Source organism: Staurois parvus, unplaced genomic scaffold (genome assembly GCF_062004578.1).
Source record: "Staurois parvus isolate SC_StPar_1 unplaced genomic scaffold, SC_StPar_1.0 ptg000616l, whole genome shotgun sequence".
NCBI classification, from domain to species: domain Eukaryota; kingdom Metazoa; phylum Chordata; class Amphibia; order Anura; family Ranidae; genus Staurois; species Staurois parvus.
Window position 1 is genome coordinate 1,567,257 of NW_028318412.1, and position 21,031 is coordinate 1,588,287.

The 21,031-nt window shown below is 41.6% G+C and overlaps 1 protein-coding gene across 2 annotated transcripts in view; it reads right to left on the bottom strand.

The window, feature by feature from the left end:
- The window catches only part of HDAC4 (histone deacetylase 4), a 273,670-nt gene that overhangs the window by 126,732 nt on the left and 125,907 nt on the right, over nt 1-21,031 (bottom strand). For both annotated transcript variants that reach the window (XM_089693176.1, XM_089693177.1), the window contains exon 2: nt 6,311-6,382. In XM_089693176.1, coding sequence (XP_089549302.1) covers nt 6,311-6,382 — 72 coding nt within the window. The remainder of the gene's footprint in view (nt 1-6,310; nt 6,383-21,031) is intronic.

The following is a 21,031-nucleotide window of genomic DNA, read 5'->3' on the forward strand; positions in this document are numbered from 1 at the left end:
GGCAATAGACGACGAAGCTGACCAGTGTATTCTGACGGTGGGGAAGTTTCTGCTATCAGAATACAATAGCTCAGCATGAGGGATTCCCCCATCCACATCAAATGTGGAGATGGGGGAAACAAGTAATTTTCTTTAATTCAACCTGCTGGTTGAATGAAAAAGAAAGGACTCATGTATGGCCAGCATTAGTTTATTTTCTATAGGTCTAGATTTGGTCAAAGTATATGATGGCTTACAATGATTTTCACCTCTCATTGGGCAGTTAATAAACATGATAATTAATGTCAAGAACATGACTGATCAAGAATCAAAGCTGAAAGGCTGCAGTCTAATTTTTCAAAATTGCACTCCTTTATTAACTTAGGCTATGTGTTTTTCATCGTAACTATTAAGGGAAAAACATTTTACTGACGATGTATTATGCATTATAATCATTACCAGGAATATGAGCACAGTACACTGCAGACTGCGAGGTTATTTCCGTCAGAGAAAAGCTGCAAGCACAACCTGTTGTCACCGTATTGGTGTCATCGGAAGCTCATTCATGTCCCCGAAGCAGCCGCCCACTCCAGCCTGTCTTCTGCTTCCTTCATTAGACAGGATAACATGTTCCAAAGATGCTCCGTATGGCATAGCACGCCTCCGTCAGCAGGAAGGTGACTCACCACAGCTCAGCAGGTGAATCACACACCCTGGAGACTGTCACAGATACAAGCCTATCAAGAATGGCTCCTGTGAAAAACAGAGCTACAAAAACCTGCAGATACAGCCCTTACTGGGAGATATTTCTCAGCATCAAGCACAGCTGAAGTAGAACTAAAAGTATCTGATCAAATGACAACTGACTGAGCAGAGCAGAAAGACATTTAATTAACTACTATGGAGATGTGTGAATATCTATGTCCAGAAAAATGACGTATTTGGGAGCCAGTGTTAAATAGAGCTGCAAAAATGTATTAAATCAGAATTACTGTACAAACCTGAATTATCTTCAACTGCATAATTGCAACACATATATACACACACAAACACACACACACATATATATATATATCTGCCATAGACCACTTTCAAGAAAATGATTGCTCTATTAACTCTTCCCTATATAGAAGATTCAAAGCTAGAGCTGATACACTAAACAAAAAGCATCCTGAGATAACTCTAAGGCCCGTTTACATTGGTGTGCTGCATCAGGGCACATGCATCAACGATCAATCAAGATAGCCCATTCATCAGAATGAGTTGCTTATTATACCAAAAGCTGCATGCAGCATTTTTGTGCACTGGCGTGCATTATGATGCGCTGAACCGCAAGTGCACAGACTAGGTGCATTGGGATGCTACATTACATGATGCAGCACCACATGTATTTAAACAATAAGCCATAGTCAGGATTTACAAAGTAGAATGCATTGCTGACATAAGCATAGATACCATGTTCGCTTTTCACTGTGGCCGGAGTTGAGCTTTAAAAGGTAATGAATCTCTATGCTATAAGAAGAAGGGTCAGCCGCACACCGGAGGATAGATGAATATAGTGTGTATTTATTAATCCATAGGACACACAAAACATCAGGACATGAATACAGGACCTGTTAATGTGTTTCACACGATCTCGTGCTTAATCATGATTGTGAAACGCGTTAACAGGTCCTGTATTCATGTCCTGGTGTTTTGTGTGTCCTATGGATTAATATATACACACTATATTCATCTATCCTCCGGTGTGCAGCTGACCCTTCTTATTGCATCGTATGTGGTGGCGAGCCAGGGCCTGTACCTGTCGTAGATTGATCTGTATTGTTTGCCTGAACGACATACCTTTGTTCTTTGTAATGAATCTCCAAGCAAAATACTTTTCAACTACATGTAAATGCAGCCACTAAAATTTCACATAAGCTTTAACATGTTAAAGTCATTTTAAAAGAAATTTTTAAAATGTTTGTCTGCCGCTTTCCTTAAATTTATACTTGAGGATTCTGCCATGATAGTTCTTGTTCAGGCACTTCCTATATTAGTTTGACAGTAATCTGTACCTATCTCCAAACTGTGTTCCTGCACTGTCACACAAGCATCTGCTGAAGACTACAAGTGACCAATTCAAAACATTGTCAGTAAGCCAACAATCAGACCGATGATTTAGCCCTGTGCGAATTGCAGCAGCAGCAATCTTCTGATTCCTACTTCTGCGAGAGGCTAGCTGTGGCTGCCGGCCCCATTCACTATAATGACAGGTCACCAGCAACCGCAGCTATCTGCGGCTCTCTGCACAGCCAGCAAATACCTGTGATGATTGCTGCTGGACGCACACAAAGTGCATCCAGCAATGATCACTACAAATAATGCTGAAGTAAGGAATTTGCACCAGGCTAAATTGCTGGCGTGAATGTAGCCTAAGGTATGGCCCACTGTTATTATCATCAGGATACCCTCCCTAAGAAATGCTATACGGACATTATTGGAGAGCATGTAATTAGACCAGCCTTTTTCAACCAGGGTGCCTTCAAGTTTCTTCAGGGGTGCCTTGGCAAAATGCCTACAAATTTCCCAGAAATTGTATACAAGCCAGCAGGTGCATCAGACCTGCCTTTTAGTTACACAAAGCCACAGGTTTTCATTGTGTACCATTACATCTTTCTAGCCGCTGATGAAGTAACAAACAATGATGTCATCAGTTGATAAGAAGCAACAGGCCTACAGCAAAAACAAGAATGATCAACGAAACTGACAAACAATTGACAGCAAAAGCACCTTGTAGCCGAAGCAGGGTTCAGCAGAGGTTCAAACTGCTACCTGTCAAAAAATGGTTCTGAAAACACAAACAGAAAAACAAGTGGTGGTGCTGTGGCCTTTGAGAAATGGCTTCAGATAGAGAAAGAGGGACTCGTTCCCTGAAGGCAGAAAAAGAGAGTGGGAGGCAAGGCAAAACTACAGCTGTTAGGATTAACTGAGAAAAGAAGATTCTGTTCTTACAGTGGTCCTTCTAAGGGAAGTAACCGCTTTGAGCACAAAGACAGCTCTGCGTAGGCAAGAGCACCTAAGGGAGGCCCCAGAGTGGCATCTAAATGGCAAAGAAGAGGAGCAGCTCCTTGAAAATGGGAATACACTACAAGTGGGAACCCAAGATGTTAGGAGAAGGATATACAAGGCCTAACAAGACCTGCCTGGGTACCAAAGACTAGGTGTTTATTCCAAACAGAAGAAGTTGCAGTATATAACTGAAGACGTCTGGCGAGATGGGCAGGTAAGTGCAGGGTTACCTACAGAAAGAGAAGGTAACAAAGGAGCATTTGGAGGGAAGACAGGCTTACACAGTAAATGGGGGTACTGGGAATTGGGTAATGTGACCTTTTCCAGTACTAGGCTGACAAAAAAAAGTTTGACTGGTACTAAAGTGAATTCTTTTGAGGAGGTAGAAGTAGGATTTACCAGCTCACAAAACAGGTAGTCTGGTGTTTCTTCAGCCTGATACAGGCAGGGAGAGCATCTCAAATCTCAGTACAAGGTCGGGGGATGAAGCCCAAGAAAGGTTAAGTGTCAATTGTAGATAGAACCGATAGCATCAGTCCTGGGCCTATCGATCAGAGATTTAATTCAGGGGCTTTTTAAAGCAGAACTTCACTCTCTCAATCAAGATTGACCATTTTGTACCCTTATGCTGCTAGCATTAGTAAAGAAATTAGTAAGAAATTTGCTCGATTCCCCCCATCAACAGGGGAGTCCCTCCCTCTGAACCACTGTGTTCTCCCGGGGGGGGGGAAGGGGGGGGTCCACTGGGAGAAGACCGTTATTATAGCTAGCAGCTATGACAGCTGCTAGCGATAGTCGCACATGTAAAATCCAGCAGGTTGGTTGCACCCATCGATAGATCAACTTGGGTACATTCAGCCTGCACACACATGATTTTAACAATCTATGACCTGCTTTAGTGACAAGTCTACAGGAGACCAGCTAGAAGGCTGGCTATATCGCTTACAATAGGTTTTTTTTTTTGGGGGGGCAGCATGATGGGACAAGCAAACATTAGTGGAAAAGGGATCATGCGTAGGATTTTGGAAAGTCCTTGTAATATTCCCTAAGAAGGAAAGGGATAAGTACCCCTTGTGATTGTGAGCTGCAAGTAGGTGTAAGTAAAACAATCTGCCTTGTGAAGCATCAAGACCATGTGGCACAATAGAGCGGAAAAAGTACAGCAATAGAGACTCTTTATGTACTTCTCTAAAGAACAAAATGAAGAAAAAGGCAGCACAGTGGCTAAGTGGTTAGCACTTCCACCTAGCAGCACTAGAGTCATTGGTTTGAATCACAGCCACGGCACTACCTGCTTGGAGTTTGCGTGTTCTCCTTGTACCTGCGTGGGTTTCCTCTAGGTACCCTAGTTTCCTCCCACACTTCAAAGAGAAGCTGGTAGGTTAATTGGTTCCTGTCTAAATTGGCCCTAGGAGGTGTATGTATGAATGTGAGTTAGGGACCTATTTCAAGGAGCCTAAATTGCATCTGCCCATGCTTATCTTGGACTAAAAAAAACAAAAAAAAAAAACACTGCCTATGCTGTGGAGGAGAGGAGGAAGGATTCAAAGCTTAACAAAGGAGAATAGAGAAGGGTTGACAACACTTGGAATATAAAATCTTGTGTGTTGTCAGGCCACAACAGTAGCCTGTTCAGTGAATTTCTGCCACATCATCTGAGAGAATTTCTGGCAACTCAACAGGTATTATTCAGTACTTGCAGGGTCATTAAAGCCTAAGTTCACCTTTTGGGAAAAAAGCAAATTAACATATTTCTGCAGAAAAAAAAAATGTGCATTTATTATTTTTCCCACAGGAGCCTGGAAAACATTGCACACGTGACCAGTAGATCACAGGTGCAGTGAAGACTCTCAGCATAGCGATCTGCCTGTACCTCCTGTACAGACAGACAGTTACTAAAGAAATGGAAGATCAATGAATTACAAGAGCACTCACCAGTGTCTCCGCAGTTCATTGAGATCTACAAGCAATCTGCCCCAATGAGAGATGGTAGTCCATTCATTCACAGATTGCTGTAAATGAATGATGCTGCTGTGTGGGTGGAGCCCATTAAATAGTAGTGTATCATGCTCCCAAAGGTGAACTTACCCTTTAAGGGGATAACATACATGTATATATTGCAAATATATACTAATCAGCCTGTGAAAAGACAGAGCCCCTTCGCACCAAAATCACTAAACTTCAAGGGACAACTTTTGAAACTGAATAAAATCCACATGTTGTGGATATCTTCCTCTTCATTTCCCCGTGACCGTAACAGAGAAATCTGTAAACTGTGATGAAACAAGCTACAACTAACATTTTTGTAAGACTGACTATAAACCATCAGATTATCATCATGGATCACTGATAACAATCAAGCTTGTTTGTGCCCCATGGCTGTCAGACACACATCACACATGGATATTTTCCAACTTGCTGAAAAATATTTGTATTGGAATGGCAGAAGACTTCCCACTTCTGCATGGAGCAGATGGAATGTAAAGCATGTGCTTTAATAATACTGTCATGCAAGAAACTAGGGTGTCCAGGCAACTGAGCCATTTATACAAGATTAGAAGGCCATTAACCCCCAAGTGTCATTCTTGAAAAGATATCGATCAATGGCAAGCCTAACCAATATTTACCACACATGCATTCAAATTCACAACAGAATGTTACAGATTTTTAGAGATTATCCAATAAAAGCAATGTACCCTGTGGACTAATAGCAATCTTGGAGTTTCCACTGTTACATCATCACATGCGTGTAGGAAGAGTGAAAGTATAGGTCCACAACTTAAGCCGGCTTGTAAACCATATTTATGTAAAAAGGTTGCCATACGCAACACCATAGAAACTATTCTAAAAACTATAGAAAAGATAAAGCGAATAAAAGCAGAGCTGATGCCTACACTGACTAAAAAGGTTCTCTGTTTTACTCTCATATAAATCACAACAGAATCTGATTGATTGGTTATTACAGGCAACATCAATTTTGCTCCTGTTCCCATTCTAGTTCAAAGAGGAGAAAATGTCATTGAAAATGTTGAATATTTTAGTGATATTATATCAGCTTGCTATGCTGGGCTTTATACTTCTTTGACGTGTAAGAAGAGATTTTTTTTTTGTTTACAAGTAATGACCCCCTGTGCAACAAGACAACATGGAGACCACATCGTAGTTAGTTCAAAAATCCACTGGTTGAGGACTACTGATAAAAACAAGTGTACCATGAATTCTAACAGCATTGCACACTGTTGATATGCAGTTGCAGTGATATGCAGGTGGATGAACTCACCAGTGCTTGGCATGTGTTTGGCACGAGTCTGCGTTATAAGCTCCACTGGTTGGTCCCGACCAGATATTCCATCTGCAGAGAGAAAAAAGAGAAGGTGTAAATGCAACTTATCATGTGAGTCTGTGTGCATTAACTAAATGAAAACCGTAATGGAAAAATGATGCACAGTGCAATATTCTTATGAAAAATGGAGGATTGTTGAGAACATAACAGGGGAGTATAAGCACTGTATGATGTCTGTGCACTAATAGGAATGTGCATAACTCTGATCTGCAGTGTGCGGGTGCCGATCCATGAAAAGAAGATCAAGTGTTCATGTCTTAGAATAGATGAACTCAAATGGACCAATGTGTAAGACCAGATTTTCCATGGGTGAAAAACCCCAATTTGATGTTGGGGTGAAGAGAAATGAGGGGACTATTCAGAGTCCCCGCCTGATATCTGTTCATTCATCATGTAATTTTCATGCCTTCCCTGTGAAGCACCTGCCTGGTCCAATTTGGAATTAATAAAACGTCTTCTTCGTTTTGAATTTTGAAAGGAAGACCTGTGATAAACGAGAGCCTTCAGGCAGGAGGAGGAAAAAGAAGCAGAAAAGGCTATTCATTCTGGGGCAGTTTGATGACAATACGGTGCAGCTGCCGACTGGAATAAAAACCCAGGAGGCGGAGGCTATAAATAGCCCAGAAAGAGACGGCGCAGGGAGCCGACAGATTAAAATGCAGAAACACGTAGAGCAAGGAGAGCGTGCAGTTCCCAGGACTTCACAGACAGCTCTCTACAGAAGAAAAGAAATCCAGTGTAAAGAACAGGAATGTAATAAAGCTATAGAAGGAGGAGGTAGAAATGAAGAAGGCTTCTATGGGAAAATCTGTTCATTCAGACCTTGTCTAGAAAGTACAAGCCATGAGCCCTTTATTCTGATTCTACATGCAAGGGTCAGTGGAGCATAAGAGCAATCCTTCCAAAATTCTGTCAAATACTGCAACATGCCTTTATTAAAGCGGTCTCTATACTATAGTCTTCATGGCCAGCAGAAAACACATACAGGTCCCAAAACAGAAGTAAAATGTATAAATCATACTGAATGTTTATGCATGAATGAAAAGAGGAAACACAAACAGGCCTAAATATGTTTAAGTGTGTGGTGGGGTTATAGGTCAATCACATAAAATCTGGGATTAACAAGAATATAAAGCAAAGTAGGATTTTTTTTTTATTTTTTTTTTAAATGCAACCTGTTGCAATAAAAAAAAAAACAACTAATCTTTATTCCCTAAAACTGCAGAGAGCAAGTGCAAGTCAATGATTGGGTCCATTCACAGAAACTACTCACTCCTTATGCAGCAGATACCTGAATTCAATATCTGTTAATAGATAAATTATTGAGGCAATAAGAGCCCCCACCCAAATAACAAAAAAAAAAAGATTTGAAAGTCATGTTAAAAGGTACGTTAAGTAAACACTGCAATATAAGGCCTCATGCACACAAGCCTATAAAACACAGTTTTCAAAGGTGTATAGTATGTATATATATATATATATATATATATATATATATATATATATACATATATATACACATACACACACACACATACATATACACACACAGTGAAGGAAATATATATTTGATCCCCTGCTGATTTTGAATGTTTGCCCACTCACAAAGAAATGATCAGTCTAAAAATTGAATGGTAAGTGTACTGGAACACTGAAACAGAATAGCAACAAAAATTCAAAAGAAATGCATGTCTAACAAATGATGCACTGATTTGTATGTTCATGAGGGAAATAAGTATTTGATCCTCTTCACAAAACATGACTTAGTAGTTGGTGGCAAATCCTTTGCTGGCAATCACAGAGGTCAGATGTTTCCTGTAGTTGGCGACCAGGTTTGCACACATCTCAGGAGGGATTTTGGCCCACTCCTCTTGGCAGATTCTCTCCAAGTCATTAAGGTTTGGTGGCTGACATTTGGCAACTCGAACTTTCAGCTCCCTCCACAGATTTTCAATCAGATTAAGGTCTGGAGACTGGCTAGGCCACTCCAGGACCTTAATGTGCTTCTTCTTGAGCCACTCCTTTGTTGCCTTGGCCGTGTGTTTTGGGTCATTGCCATGCTGGAACACCTATCCACTATCCATTTTCAATGCCCTGGCTGAGGGAAGAAGGTTCTCACCCGAGATTTGATGGTGCATTGCCCCGTCCATCGTCCCTTTGATGTGGTGCAGTTGTCCTGTCCCCTTAGCAGAAAACCACCCCCAGAGCAGAATGTTTCCACCACCATGTTTGACAGTTGGGATGGTGTTCTTGGGGTCATAGACAGCATTCCTCCTCCAAACACAGTGACTTGAGTTGATGCTAAAGTGCTCGATTTTGATCTCATCTGACCACAACACTTTCAACCAGTCCTCCTCTGCATCATTCAGATGTTCCGTGGCAAACTTCACACGGGCCTAAACATGTGCTTTCTGGAGCAGAGGGACCTTGTGGGAACTGCAGGATTTCAATCCTTGTCGCGTAGCGTGTTAATTGTTTTCTTGGTGACTGTGGTCCCAGATGCCTGGAGATCATTGACAAGATCCTCACCTGTAGTTCTGGGATGATTTCTCACTGTTCTCATGATCACTGACACTCCATGAGTTGAGATCTTGCATGATGCACCGGACCTAGGGAGACTGACAGTTGTTTTGTCTTTCTTCCATTTGTGAATGAGCGCACCAACTGTTGTCACCTTCTCACCAAGCTGCTTGGCGATAGTTTGGTAGCCCAGTCCAACCTTGTATAGGTCTATAATCTTGTCCCTGACATCCTTGGACAGCTCTTTGGTCTTTACCATGGTGGAGAGATTGGAATCTGTTTGATTTCTCCTGTGGACAGGTGTCTTTTATACAGGTAACAAAATGAGATTGGCAGCGCTCCCTTTAACAGACTGCTTCTAATCTCAGCTTGTTACCTGTATAAAAAACACCTGGTAGCCAGAAATTCTGCTGAATGAAAGGGGAACAAATATTTATTTCCCTCATGAACATGCAAATCAGTGCATAATTTGTTAGACATGCATTTCTTTTGAATTTTTTGTTGCTATTCTGTCTCTCAGTGTTACAATACACCTACCATTCGATTTTTAGACTGATCATTTCTTTGTGAGTGGGCAAACATTCAAAATCAGCAGGGAATCAAATACTTATTTCCTTCACTGAACATTAACAGAATAAATTATTATTCTGGCCAGTAGAATGCATTTATGCTCCACCCTATAGCAGAAGAGGTGACAGGACAAATTCTGCTGCCAGGGAAACACAAAAGAGGTAAACTTACAAGGAGAGTGTCTTCTCTTATGAGACTGAGCACTATATAACACTTCTGTAAGCCTCTCTCTCTAGCTGAGCAAAGACATGAAATCAAGCTAGAAATGCACATATGTGAATTACAGAAAGTGACATTTTTTGAGATCAAGGAAAGGGGGGAAACTTTCAATAAGGAAGTGACTGCTCTGGGCTTCAACAAAATTGCAGCCAGCAGCAAGAAGAAACAGGAGCAATGCTGTAGGCAATTCACAGCACACAAAAATTTGGTAGCATAATTATTAACGTGGAATGTGTATTCTTTTGCGAAGAACATTAATTGTTATCAAACTGTTGCAGGTAAAGTTCCACTTTAAGCACTTGCCAGGTTTCTCTCAGACAAGAATACCATGACTAAGTGCAGATTTTGAAAACTTTGAATTTTGCATGCAACAGCAAAAAGTGCATAGTAGCTCCTGACCCAGTATGCAGTATATTGTTTTTACACACGCCCAGGACACAATTCAACCAATATATGAGTCTTTACATGATTACACAAGGTACAAGATCAAGATGCTGCATGAAGAATATACTCAGTGGAGTGCTTGATAAGTTGAAATTATTGCTTGCAACTTCTGGAAGAGCTGTTTGGACTTTGTATTTATGATATGGATTGGTGGAAATGTGAATTTTATTACATTGTTGGTTGAGCAGTCAAATATGAATAGAAGTTGCTTATGCTATACATCCACTGGTACATAATGGTAAAAGAGAATAAATGACTATTCAATCATCTAGATATCTTGCACAGGTCCTCTATAACTAAGTCCTGATGGGTGCGTGGTTTGTGGAGCTGCACTGTCTGAGGCTACCACATATACACGTCACAACTAGGAACACATTCCCCACTGGATGAGCCATATTTCACGCCAACACCCCTAATATCTTAAATATCAGTTTAGAGAGGTTATAATGAAATGACCCCAGTAAAGAACCGCTGTGATTTTCTCATTAATAAGGTGAGGGTCAGCAACTTCCATGCCCTCCTCTTCAAAGGCATAAAGATGTGGGTAATAAGCGTAACCTCTTGACAACTGATAATTTCTATTGGTTTGTGTAGAAGCGTTTCACAGGGATTTTTATGCAAGTTGACATGGCGGACCGTACTGACGATAGCATATACTCATATCCAGAGCCACTTGACCCTTGGAAATGTCCACCAAATGTGCCTGATACCTCCCAAGTCTGAGCTGCCCTGAAAGCAGAAAGTGGGATAATTTGGAGGCACTTCGCTATTCTAGCAGGACTGCAGTACCCCTGGGACATAACTCTGAAAACATTTCCCAGAGCCAACACATTACATGACAATTTGAACAGGGCATCCCATGTTTTGTTCCATCCCTCGGAAGGTAGAGAGGTATCAAATTCATGTTCCCATCTCATCTCAAGCAGTATGTTGAGGTTTGCTAGTTGGTGTTGCCATGTATGGAAGACTACAGCAAAGAAATTAGACCCTGGGTTGTTGGGCATGAACGGCATCTAGAACCAAAAGCTCTCATGGTTGAGGACTAGTCATGGTTTTAGTTAAAGTGGAAGTAAAGTCCATTTTGTAAGTTGCACCTATAGGTAAGCCTAAAATTAGGCTTACCTATAGGTACAGTGAATATCTCCTAAACCTGCACCGTTTAGGAGATATTCATACATCATGCAGACGGTGATGTCACCGGCGCATGCGCTCTGAAGGGTTGTGCAGCAGCCAAGGGTTCCCGCAAAGCATGCATAGGAGTGACAACATTGTGGCTCTGTCCATTCATACTGCCAGAGCCCGCTAACCCGGAAGGAAGACTTGGTGAAGATGGCAGTGCTAGGGAGCAGTGGCGCTTGAGGGCTCTGTGTACAGAGAAGTCTGTCATAATGTACCAGTATGCAGTGCATACTAGTACATTATGACCTAAACTTGCAGGGGGCCCATTACTTAGTTTTTTTTTCTTTCCAAGTAGTTTACTACTGCTTTAAGGATTCCCCTAGATGGTGAATTTGAAGATAATGGAACCTGAGTCTGGTATGTTGTGGGAGTCTTTGAGCTTTTGAAGAGAGCAAATGCCCCACACCTTCAGAAGTGAGCGAGCTGTAGTGAGATCCTGGTTGAGCCAGTGATACCTCTGAAAGATGTGGGAACAGCAGGTGGACTGAATACTTAATCGAAAAGCCCAGACTGTTAGTGTGTATATTAATACTGGATCAAGAGCTTTGGGGCATAATTAGAGGGGAAACAAGGGCATGAAAGAAAGGTGAATGGGGTCGGTATGTAGCACGTCCATGAAGATCCACAGATGCTTTACTTTACTTGCATGTAGTTGAGCTAAGGGAGTTATCTGAGCTACTTTGTAATAATAGAAGACGCTGGGGACCCCTAGCCCTCCAATTGTATAGAGAAGAGTCTTTTGCACCACAAAAACCCATCTTTTTTTGTTTCCAGTGTTCCAACTTAAAGATGAGGCACTGTAGGGAGCAAAGAACATAGGATGGAACAAGGATAGGTAAGGGACAAAGAGCACAAGCCACAAAGTATTTTACTCATAGGGTAAAAGACATCATTGGTGGAGAACCATAGGAAAACTGTTGAGGAGATAAGATTAAAGTGGCTAAGGAGTACTCCAGGCACCCCAACCAAGGACATAGGTGAATATGAACAAGCAGCATCTACACTACTGGTATCCTAAACAGCCTATTGTGATAACAGATGAGCAGCGCTTGTCCTCAGTTTCCTTGGTCTCACTGAGTTGAGTGCCATATGTTTTTTTTGACATCCAGCAGTTTGTTGCTGCTTTTATGTGATATGCCTGCCAAGACAACCCCTGCTATGTACGATTGTAACATGTTACACCCTGAATATGGGTGTAACATGCACATGTTACAAAAGGTGAACTTATCCTTTCAGGCCACATAGTGGTTAGATGTAGGGTAATGAAATCAGGGATTTATTTATTTTTTTAAAGAACAGGGCTGTAAATCCATGGACAGGGGCATTTGGATAAGGAGATTTCAAAGGTACCGCGGTAAAGCTAAAACCAGGAAGTATGTCCATGAAGGCTAAAATTACCAAAATAAATAACCACTAGGATACCATTTACACAAAGAAAAGACCGACCATGTATAGACCAGACAGTGCAACTAACAACTTTATGGTATTCAGTAAAATTTTAACTTGACTATACAGTATTTATGTTTTGTTTAAAGAGACCCTGTCCCTATACTATAAACATCAACAACAATCTTCTTATAAAATTATGTTTTAAATAACCTTATTTCGAGCATTTAATCTACCTGCAATTATTGATATTATATTGAAAAGCCTGAGACTCCTGCTGGGCTCCACCATCTTGGATGTGATATCAGCAGCCACAGGCCAATTCAGATTTGTCATTAAAATGACACTCGGTAATATGCGTCTGTTATTTATTTACATTTGAGGGTCCCTGAACAACCTCTCATCTACTGGATGACAGGACAGAGAGGCTGATAGTAGGAGCTCAAACACAGCAAAAGTCTGAATAATGGAAACAGTTACACTTCACTCTTCTCATTACAATCAGCTCCTGCTTTGTTTATATCTTTTGTGCACCAACTCTGCTCTAATTAACGACTGCACAAATAAAATCGCTGACCTTGCCTAAAATCTTAGTCTTTCCTAAAACATAGGTGTGCAGGATCCTGGTGTCTGTCCAGCAGAAAGTTAGATGATGTTTTGCATTCACAGTCCTCTTCTCTGTAGGACACAGCTCTGTTTTAGATCATCACCTATTGGGTATAGTGCCACTTGCAGGAATAGGAAACTAGGTACAAAAAAAAACAAGAGACAAAAGCCACATCCCATGAAATAACCTCAGTTAACTGACAGAACAGTTCAAAAGCAAAATGTTTAAACATATGGGCAGCAGCTAAGCCCGGGGGTGCTGGGCCCTCCAATGAACAGATAGAGAATATTACGGTGAGTAAAATAACAACCCTATTTCTCTTTCACTTATGGTAGGGGATAAAGCTACTTTAGGAAATCACCTACTGGGACGTCTCAAAGCAGTGCCACAACAGGGCGGGCAAAAAAAACGGAAACCAGAAAGAAAAAGCAAAAAAAAAAAAAAACCAATCCAGTCAGACTGCTGCCTGCAAAATGTTATGATAAAACTAGCATCAGCCAGCTGCTACAACTGTTTTGTTAGACTTCAGCTCTGAGTAAAGCTCTGTATGTAACAGAAAGATGCCAGTACTGAATGAACTGACTCCATCTTCAAGTTGCAGATTTTGAAAAAAAAACATTTAATTCTTTGAGATTTAAGAAAGGTTGTACCCCACCCTTTTTGGGTATCCTGAATAGGCTTCACTAGAAACCCTTGAATCTTTCCACGGACAGGACTGAAGAAAAGTGCATGGACTGAAAAGGTAGACAGATTTTCAACAAGAATCCTTGGCATTCCTGAGCTTAGGTAAGAACATGCCTGATGATCTCAACCAGCGTTTCATTGAAAACATCAATCCCTTGTGAATGGCTGACCTGTAACTGTCTGATTAGACATTTGGTCTATCGACCCAAAACTTCAGCCATAGAAACCTGCAAATAACCACAGCCAAAGCCAACAGTCTATAGAACAAAAAGCCTGAATCCAGTACCTTATCACAAACATACTTCAAGCCCTGTACCAGTTGCTCTGCAAAATCCATACAAACGTGAACATTTTTCCTCCACAACACCCTTGCATAAGAGTTTTGCCCATTCCATTAGTTGAAACAGGTTCCAATGTTAAAATCAGAAGCATTATGGATTTTGTGACCATGTACATAGATCTAGTGACACCTTCCACCTTTCTGCCTAAAGGACTTTTATAAGAAGGAAAATCTATGCAGCCAAAAGGTACTGGCATGTCAGATACCACAGTGGGGTAATCCTCAGACTTAAATATATCCCTGACAGACTTAAATCAGCTCTGACACCAACACCTCCCCCTTGAGTAAAGCTGATGTGGACTGTTCTTAGTAGCTCTCCGTTGAAGGCGTGCTTCTTTTTCACCCACGGGAAAAAGCCTGCTCTAACCATGAAAAAAAAAAAAAATCATCAAAAATGGATGTTAGGATGTCCAGGTATGCGAATGGCCCTGGGATACCCAAGGCAGGCAGTGGGGAACTACAGAATAAAAAGGAAGTCACTGGAAACAGTTGCAGGCTTTACAAAATGGATCCTCTGCATCACCAAACAGCAATCGGGGCAAAGGCGAGAATATCTATCCCTCCCCTTTATAGCATGCTGCCCTTAGCAACCACCTGTTTAGCCTGGAACAGCCCAGGGCAAGTTACCTCCCTTTACGGTCACAGAAGCTGGCCCCTATACCTTGCAGCCTGTCTGGTCTCCCATGCAGGTTCCATTCCCAGTGGGGGAAAATGAAAAGAAAGGACCGCCCCTTCAGCCCAGTGGTCCATCCCTCGGCAACAGTCATGTGTCTTTAGTAAACATGGCAGCCGCAGCATCCGACCTAGGCCACAGCTGAAGCTAGGAGCTAAAGCTGACAGCTGAAAAGTGTTGTCTCCAAGATGCTGGCACACAAGGGAGTTAAGCTACATGGGCACTAATGCTCATACCAAAAACGGGCTGATGGGTGACCACGGAAATGCAATCTGCTGCACAGACTAGCATCACGAAGGTCCACTTAAAGGAGGAGCAGGACAGCACATGCTATGGTTCTGTTTGCTTGAGGTTGACACTGACAGGACAGCCTGAGGCCAACCAGTAAATATATCCCCAGAGGCTGCCATTGAATTGAATTAAAATTCACAGAGGATTGGCCAGTAAATTTTTCTTCCAGCAGAGGTCTGAATCTCATGTGTATGTTATATCATCTTCCCTCTTTACATCAGTGTGATCAGTCATCCCATTTAGATCACAGTCTCCCACTTTATATCACAGCCCCTTCACATCATAATCTTCCCCTAACATCGCAGCACCCCTTCTGTATCGCAGATTCCCCCCCCCCTTTAAAATACAGCAGCACCCCACTCTACAATACAGCCCCATTTTTACATTACAGCATCCCCCCATTACATCACAGCCCCCTTACATTATAGAGCACCCTTTTAGATCACTAAACCCCCTTTGCATCACAGCCCCCCCCCTTAAGTCACAGCCACTCTCCTTTTACATAGCAGCCCCTTCCTTCATTAGATCACAGTGCCCCTCTTTACTAAATAGCAGTCCCTTACATTACAGTGTCCCCCTTTACCTCAGTCTCCCTTTATATCGTCACTCTTATTTAGTCTCTCTTTACATTGCAGCCCCCCTTTATTTCACAGTCCCCGTCTTTACATCACAGCTCACTCTCATCCCCCTCTTCCCCCAATCCTTTAAATCTCCCTTTTCAGTCCTACCTTACATAGCAGGGCAAAGGGCGGGAGATCTAAACGGAGGGCGGGAGCTTCCCTATTTTTCCTAAAAAGTGCTAGGTCCCAGAAACCAATCACCTCTTGCAAGGTGGAGCAACTTGCACCCTTCATCCAGACCTGTCACACCTCCCACCCTCTGCTCTGCTGTGAAAATTACTGAGGCAGTGGTGAATGGGAGAGGGGACACAGATAGCTGAATGGCGAGGTTGCAGTGGCACAGACAGGACTGTCACTAACACCGGACAGCAGTCTGCAATTTAGTAATGCCTGTCATAAATGCCAGGCTAATAACGTGCTTCCATAATTGTACATAGTGTTCTATTGCAGCAGGTAGCACTATACCCAGTAGGTGATGATCTAAAGCAGAGCCGTGTCCTCTAAGGAATGGGAGAAAAACTGTCTTTTTATTTAAAAAAAAAAAAAAAAAACCCCACACAGTGGAGAGGCCCCACTAGCAGTTATTCTCTAAAGCTGCAAGGTTTTTTTTTTCTAAATCCAAGAGCTAAAACGTAATATACTATAGTTTAAGTGTACTTACGTGTGGTGACTGTATTAGTGTACTTTTTCTTTGTTATGTTGACCTGGTGATTCTGCCACCAGCACACTTGCTGTCCTAGGGTGGCAGAACTCAATCACTGTGCTGTATCTGTGGAGGAGCAACAATTGTCACCCTGGGAAGTGTGTTAGGATACAACATCTTGCCCACTCCTTACCTCCACAACATAGGGAGGAAAGTGTTCTATAGTTCACAGATTTGTAAATAGGAGAAGTTCTGTTAGGATTTATTAATGATCATTAAAGTGGAACTAAACTGCATCTGAGCACCACAAAGTAAAAACACCGTTTAATTAATTTTTAATATGCAAAGGAAACTCCCCATCCTTCAATGTTTTCATGCTTTATTTTGCTGTGAAATCACTTTGCAAAACATCCCCCTAGCATTTCTGGTCAAGGCCATCCTGAGTAAGGGCAGATGATTAATATAACATTTACTTCCTGGAATCCCTCTGCCTTTATTTCAGGCATGCATGCAGGAGGGTGTGCTTAGCTGAGAAAACCCCTCCTCCCCTCTTGAAGACTCTTGGAATCTATGATATAATTTGCCTAGGCATGGAATCTAGGAAGTACCTGAACAAATCAAACAATTAAATATAATATACCTTCCTAGCTATATACTAATGCTAACAGCATAAGGATTTAAAAAACGGTCAATGTTGACAGAGAGTGAAGTTTCATTTTAAGGAAGGTCCTTACAAGTTCAGAGCACCTAACATAAAATTACTTCAGTCTTTTCAAGTTTTTTTTTTTTTTTTGGGGGGGGGGGGGGGTTAATTACAATTAAGAGAATACATAAAAGTCAAGTCTAAATGTTCTTTACCTTAGTGCATTCTATACATTAGGGTAAAAACTTCCTCACTACCTACCTGTTCTAATTTAAAAAAAAAAAAAAAGTCACTTTAAAGATTCTGTCAACATTGTAATGGTTTCAAGAACATTGGAATTCATAATGTTGAATGAGCTGCCCACCAATAGACCACTACCAACAAAATGAACGAGTTTTGCTGCACATACACTGACATGCTTTGAAATATCTAACTGGTCCGCAATCTAGCAGAATAAGAATAAATTATTCCTTTTTACATCATAAAGGTAACTGAACTGAGGAGAAATATCACAGGTCTGCATGCTTTCAAATAGTGGTCAGATCACTAGTTATCCATCACACTCAGATCTGTTTACATCTAGCCATGCTTGAAATAAAAATATTGCTTCAAATAACTGTTATTTTTGCAAAAGGAAATAGATATTTATAGGTACAAAGCCAACAATGAATACTAACATAACAAAGAAAAATGCATTTAATGATGACCACTAAAAACAGGACACAAGCCAAAACCACCTGCCTGCTAGTGAAACTGCCTCTTGTCAGCTTCTGCCCTCAGTGGGAAGCAATAAACACTAGTTTTGTGAAGGCAGTAATCTCGGCATCTCTGGCGGAAGCTCCTACACACTGCTGCTCAGCCAGGGCTATTTATAGAGCTCCCCACAGACTGGACATCACGTGCACCATGATGGCATTTTAATAAGCCTTGCATCAAAATACAACCTGCTCTGTAATGCACAAGAAGCTTTTCATATATAGGACACAGCTGGCATGCACTAAGAAGTGAGAGCAAGCTAATGCATAACTGGTACAAAGCACTGGCCCAAAAATAAAACTGCAGATTTCTATTCTTAACTAAACCATGTGTGGCAAAAATATCACGTGAATATATATTAGGATTTGTGCTAAAGAACACACAAAGCAGTGCTCTGTTCAAGGACAGGCTGTCGCTTTGCTTTGAAACGGATATATTACAGTGGCAAAGAGCACAACAGATGATGTAACCATAGGCAGAAACTGCTCACACCTGCTGACTTGAATATTCACAAATGTCTGTCCATTTGTTAGAAGAGAATAAAGATGTACACAATACCCTTAAACAGGGTTTAAGTGAAACGCCTCCTATAATCAAGGAAATCTGAAGGCACAGCTTACACTTTCGTTTTACAATATCAGAATTGAAATAGCAATACAAACTATGGTTATTTTAACAATCCAATACGTTTACCTGAACATTTTTCTGTCATTTTGTGAGTGCTGCATGTCTGCTGGCCACCACTTTTATCGTCTTCCTGGATTCCCTACATGCTTTGCAGCTTCATCTCTGTTCATTCCTTTGGCTTACTTTCAAATTCTAACGACTACATATCCCATGGCACCATGCTGCCTGCAAGCAGTGATTCCTGTGCTGACCGACTCCTGAAACTCCTCCTCTCAGCAGCTATGCAGTTCAGAAGGCAGGCTCTGTGAAATGTGCGACACAAGAAGTCCACAGGGTCCGGTTTGTGTTTCAGTATCACTGCTTGAACATTAGATTTAAAGGCCACATGTGTAGCTTAATGTGGGATATATTCAAGGTAGACCTTACACCTGGCATTGATGTGACAAGCGGAGAACATGCCCAAAAAGTAACCTATTGTCATTGAACTGTAATTTTACAACATGTTCCTATGGAAAATCCACTAAAACGTGATTAGCAATACTTCTGGACCTTCTAGTTTATGTGCCATAAAAATACACAGGGAAAGCTGAAGCTGCTGACAAGCGGGCTAGCTTCTCGGCAGACCTCACTTGTAGGAGGGTGTGAATCACACTGCAGGGCTCAAGCAAAATTCTACATGTAAGAAAGCTCTGTTCTGTTTGGCCAAAAGCAAAAATCCATGTACATGCAAGCACCCCTCCCCACATACATCATTTGATCCTTCATCTCCTTGGAACACTCCTGCAACCTTAAAAAAAAATAATCTATACATAACTTTTTGGAAACAGGTTTCTTTGGTCCAGTGACGTCACAGGTCCTATTCCCCCCTCCTCTTCCTCCAGCAGAGGGTGAATCATAAAAAGGTGCAGTGAATAGCACCATGTAATGATGGAAGTCCTGAGGGGAAGGTGGTGCCATAACATCTTGGCCTGACAGGAAGTGGGTATGGCATTAGTCATTGAACCTGGCATGGCATTAGTCATTGAACCTGGCATGGCATTAGTCATTGAACCTGGCAAAGATCTGGAGCTGGTCCTCAGGTAAGTCTGTGGGAGCCAGAGCTGTGAAAAGGAGATGGGTATAACATCTGGAGCTGCTTTTTATTTTTATGGACTGCTGGGGGATCCATTTACTTGGTTTTCACTCAGGTTGGAAATGAGCTTTACCCTATTTCATAACATTCCAAGAAATGGACAAGAGCCCAAAATACATGTTTCCTTGTAACCTCATCTAGGAAGTGATGCCCAGCTAACTGAAGTTTCAGAGAATCATAAGCATACTGTCTGAATGTGACAGAAGACACATGTCAACTAATTACTAGAGGACTGTTAATCTCTACCTGAGACACAGCAAGATGTGAAAAAATAGGCTCAATTCACAAAGCTATATTTTCACTGTTTGACCATTTTTTTTGCTATTGTACCTTGCACTGCTTGTATCTCTAAGGCTGCATTCACATTTGAGCGTTTTGTAGCTTGAAGCTGCAAAAAAGCTCAAACTTAAAAAAAATCAGTTGTTCTCTATGGTGCCTGCTCGTGTGATCAGGTTTGAACAAGCACCATAGAGAACAACTGATTTTTTTACGTTTGAGTGTTTTGTAGCTTGAAGCTCCAAAATAGCTCAAATGTGAATGTAGCCCAAAGGCTCATGCCACAAAGCTACATAACATACTATAAGTTAACCTGCCTTAAAAGTAGTGGTGTTTTATCACTATAGGTGCAGTTAGCACTGCTGTTAACACGGTCAGTGATATTTTAAAGTACAGTATTTTCTGGCGTATAAGACTACTTTTTATACTTAAAAATATACCCCAAAAATTGGGAGTCGTCTTATACGCGGGGTATAAAATGTGAACCTTGAGTTTGTTTGGGTCAAGCTGGCTGGATGTGTGGTAATACTGTACATACAGTATACCACGCTGAGCCAAGCTGGCTCAAAACAAATGTCCCTATGACAGATTAATCTGTCAGCCCACTGGATGTGTGGTATATACAGTATACTGAGCCAAGCTGTTTCAAAACGTACCGGTATGTCCCTACTGTAATCAGCCCACTGGTGTATGTACGGTAGCTGCAGCTACATACAGTATACACTGGGCCAATCACAACGAGTGATGTATTCTACTAATGAATACAAAGCCTGCTCGGATTGGCTGAGTCAGAGAGGTGGGCTGATGATGTCACAACCTCAGCCAATCTGAACAGGCTTTGTATTCATTAGAATACATTGCTTGCCGTGATTGGCCCAGCATATACTGTATGTAGCCTCAGCTACTGTACATACACACATCCAGCGGTCTGATTACCGTAGGGACGTACCGGTACGTTTTGAAACAGCTTGGCTCAGTATACTGTATATACCGCACATCCAGCGGGCTGTCGGACATTTGTTTTGAGCCAGCTTGGCTCAGCGCAGTA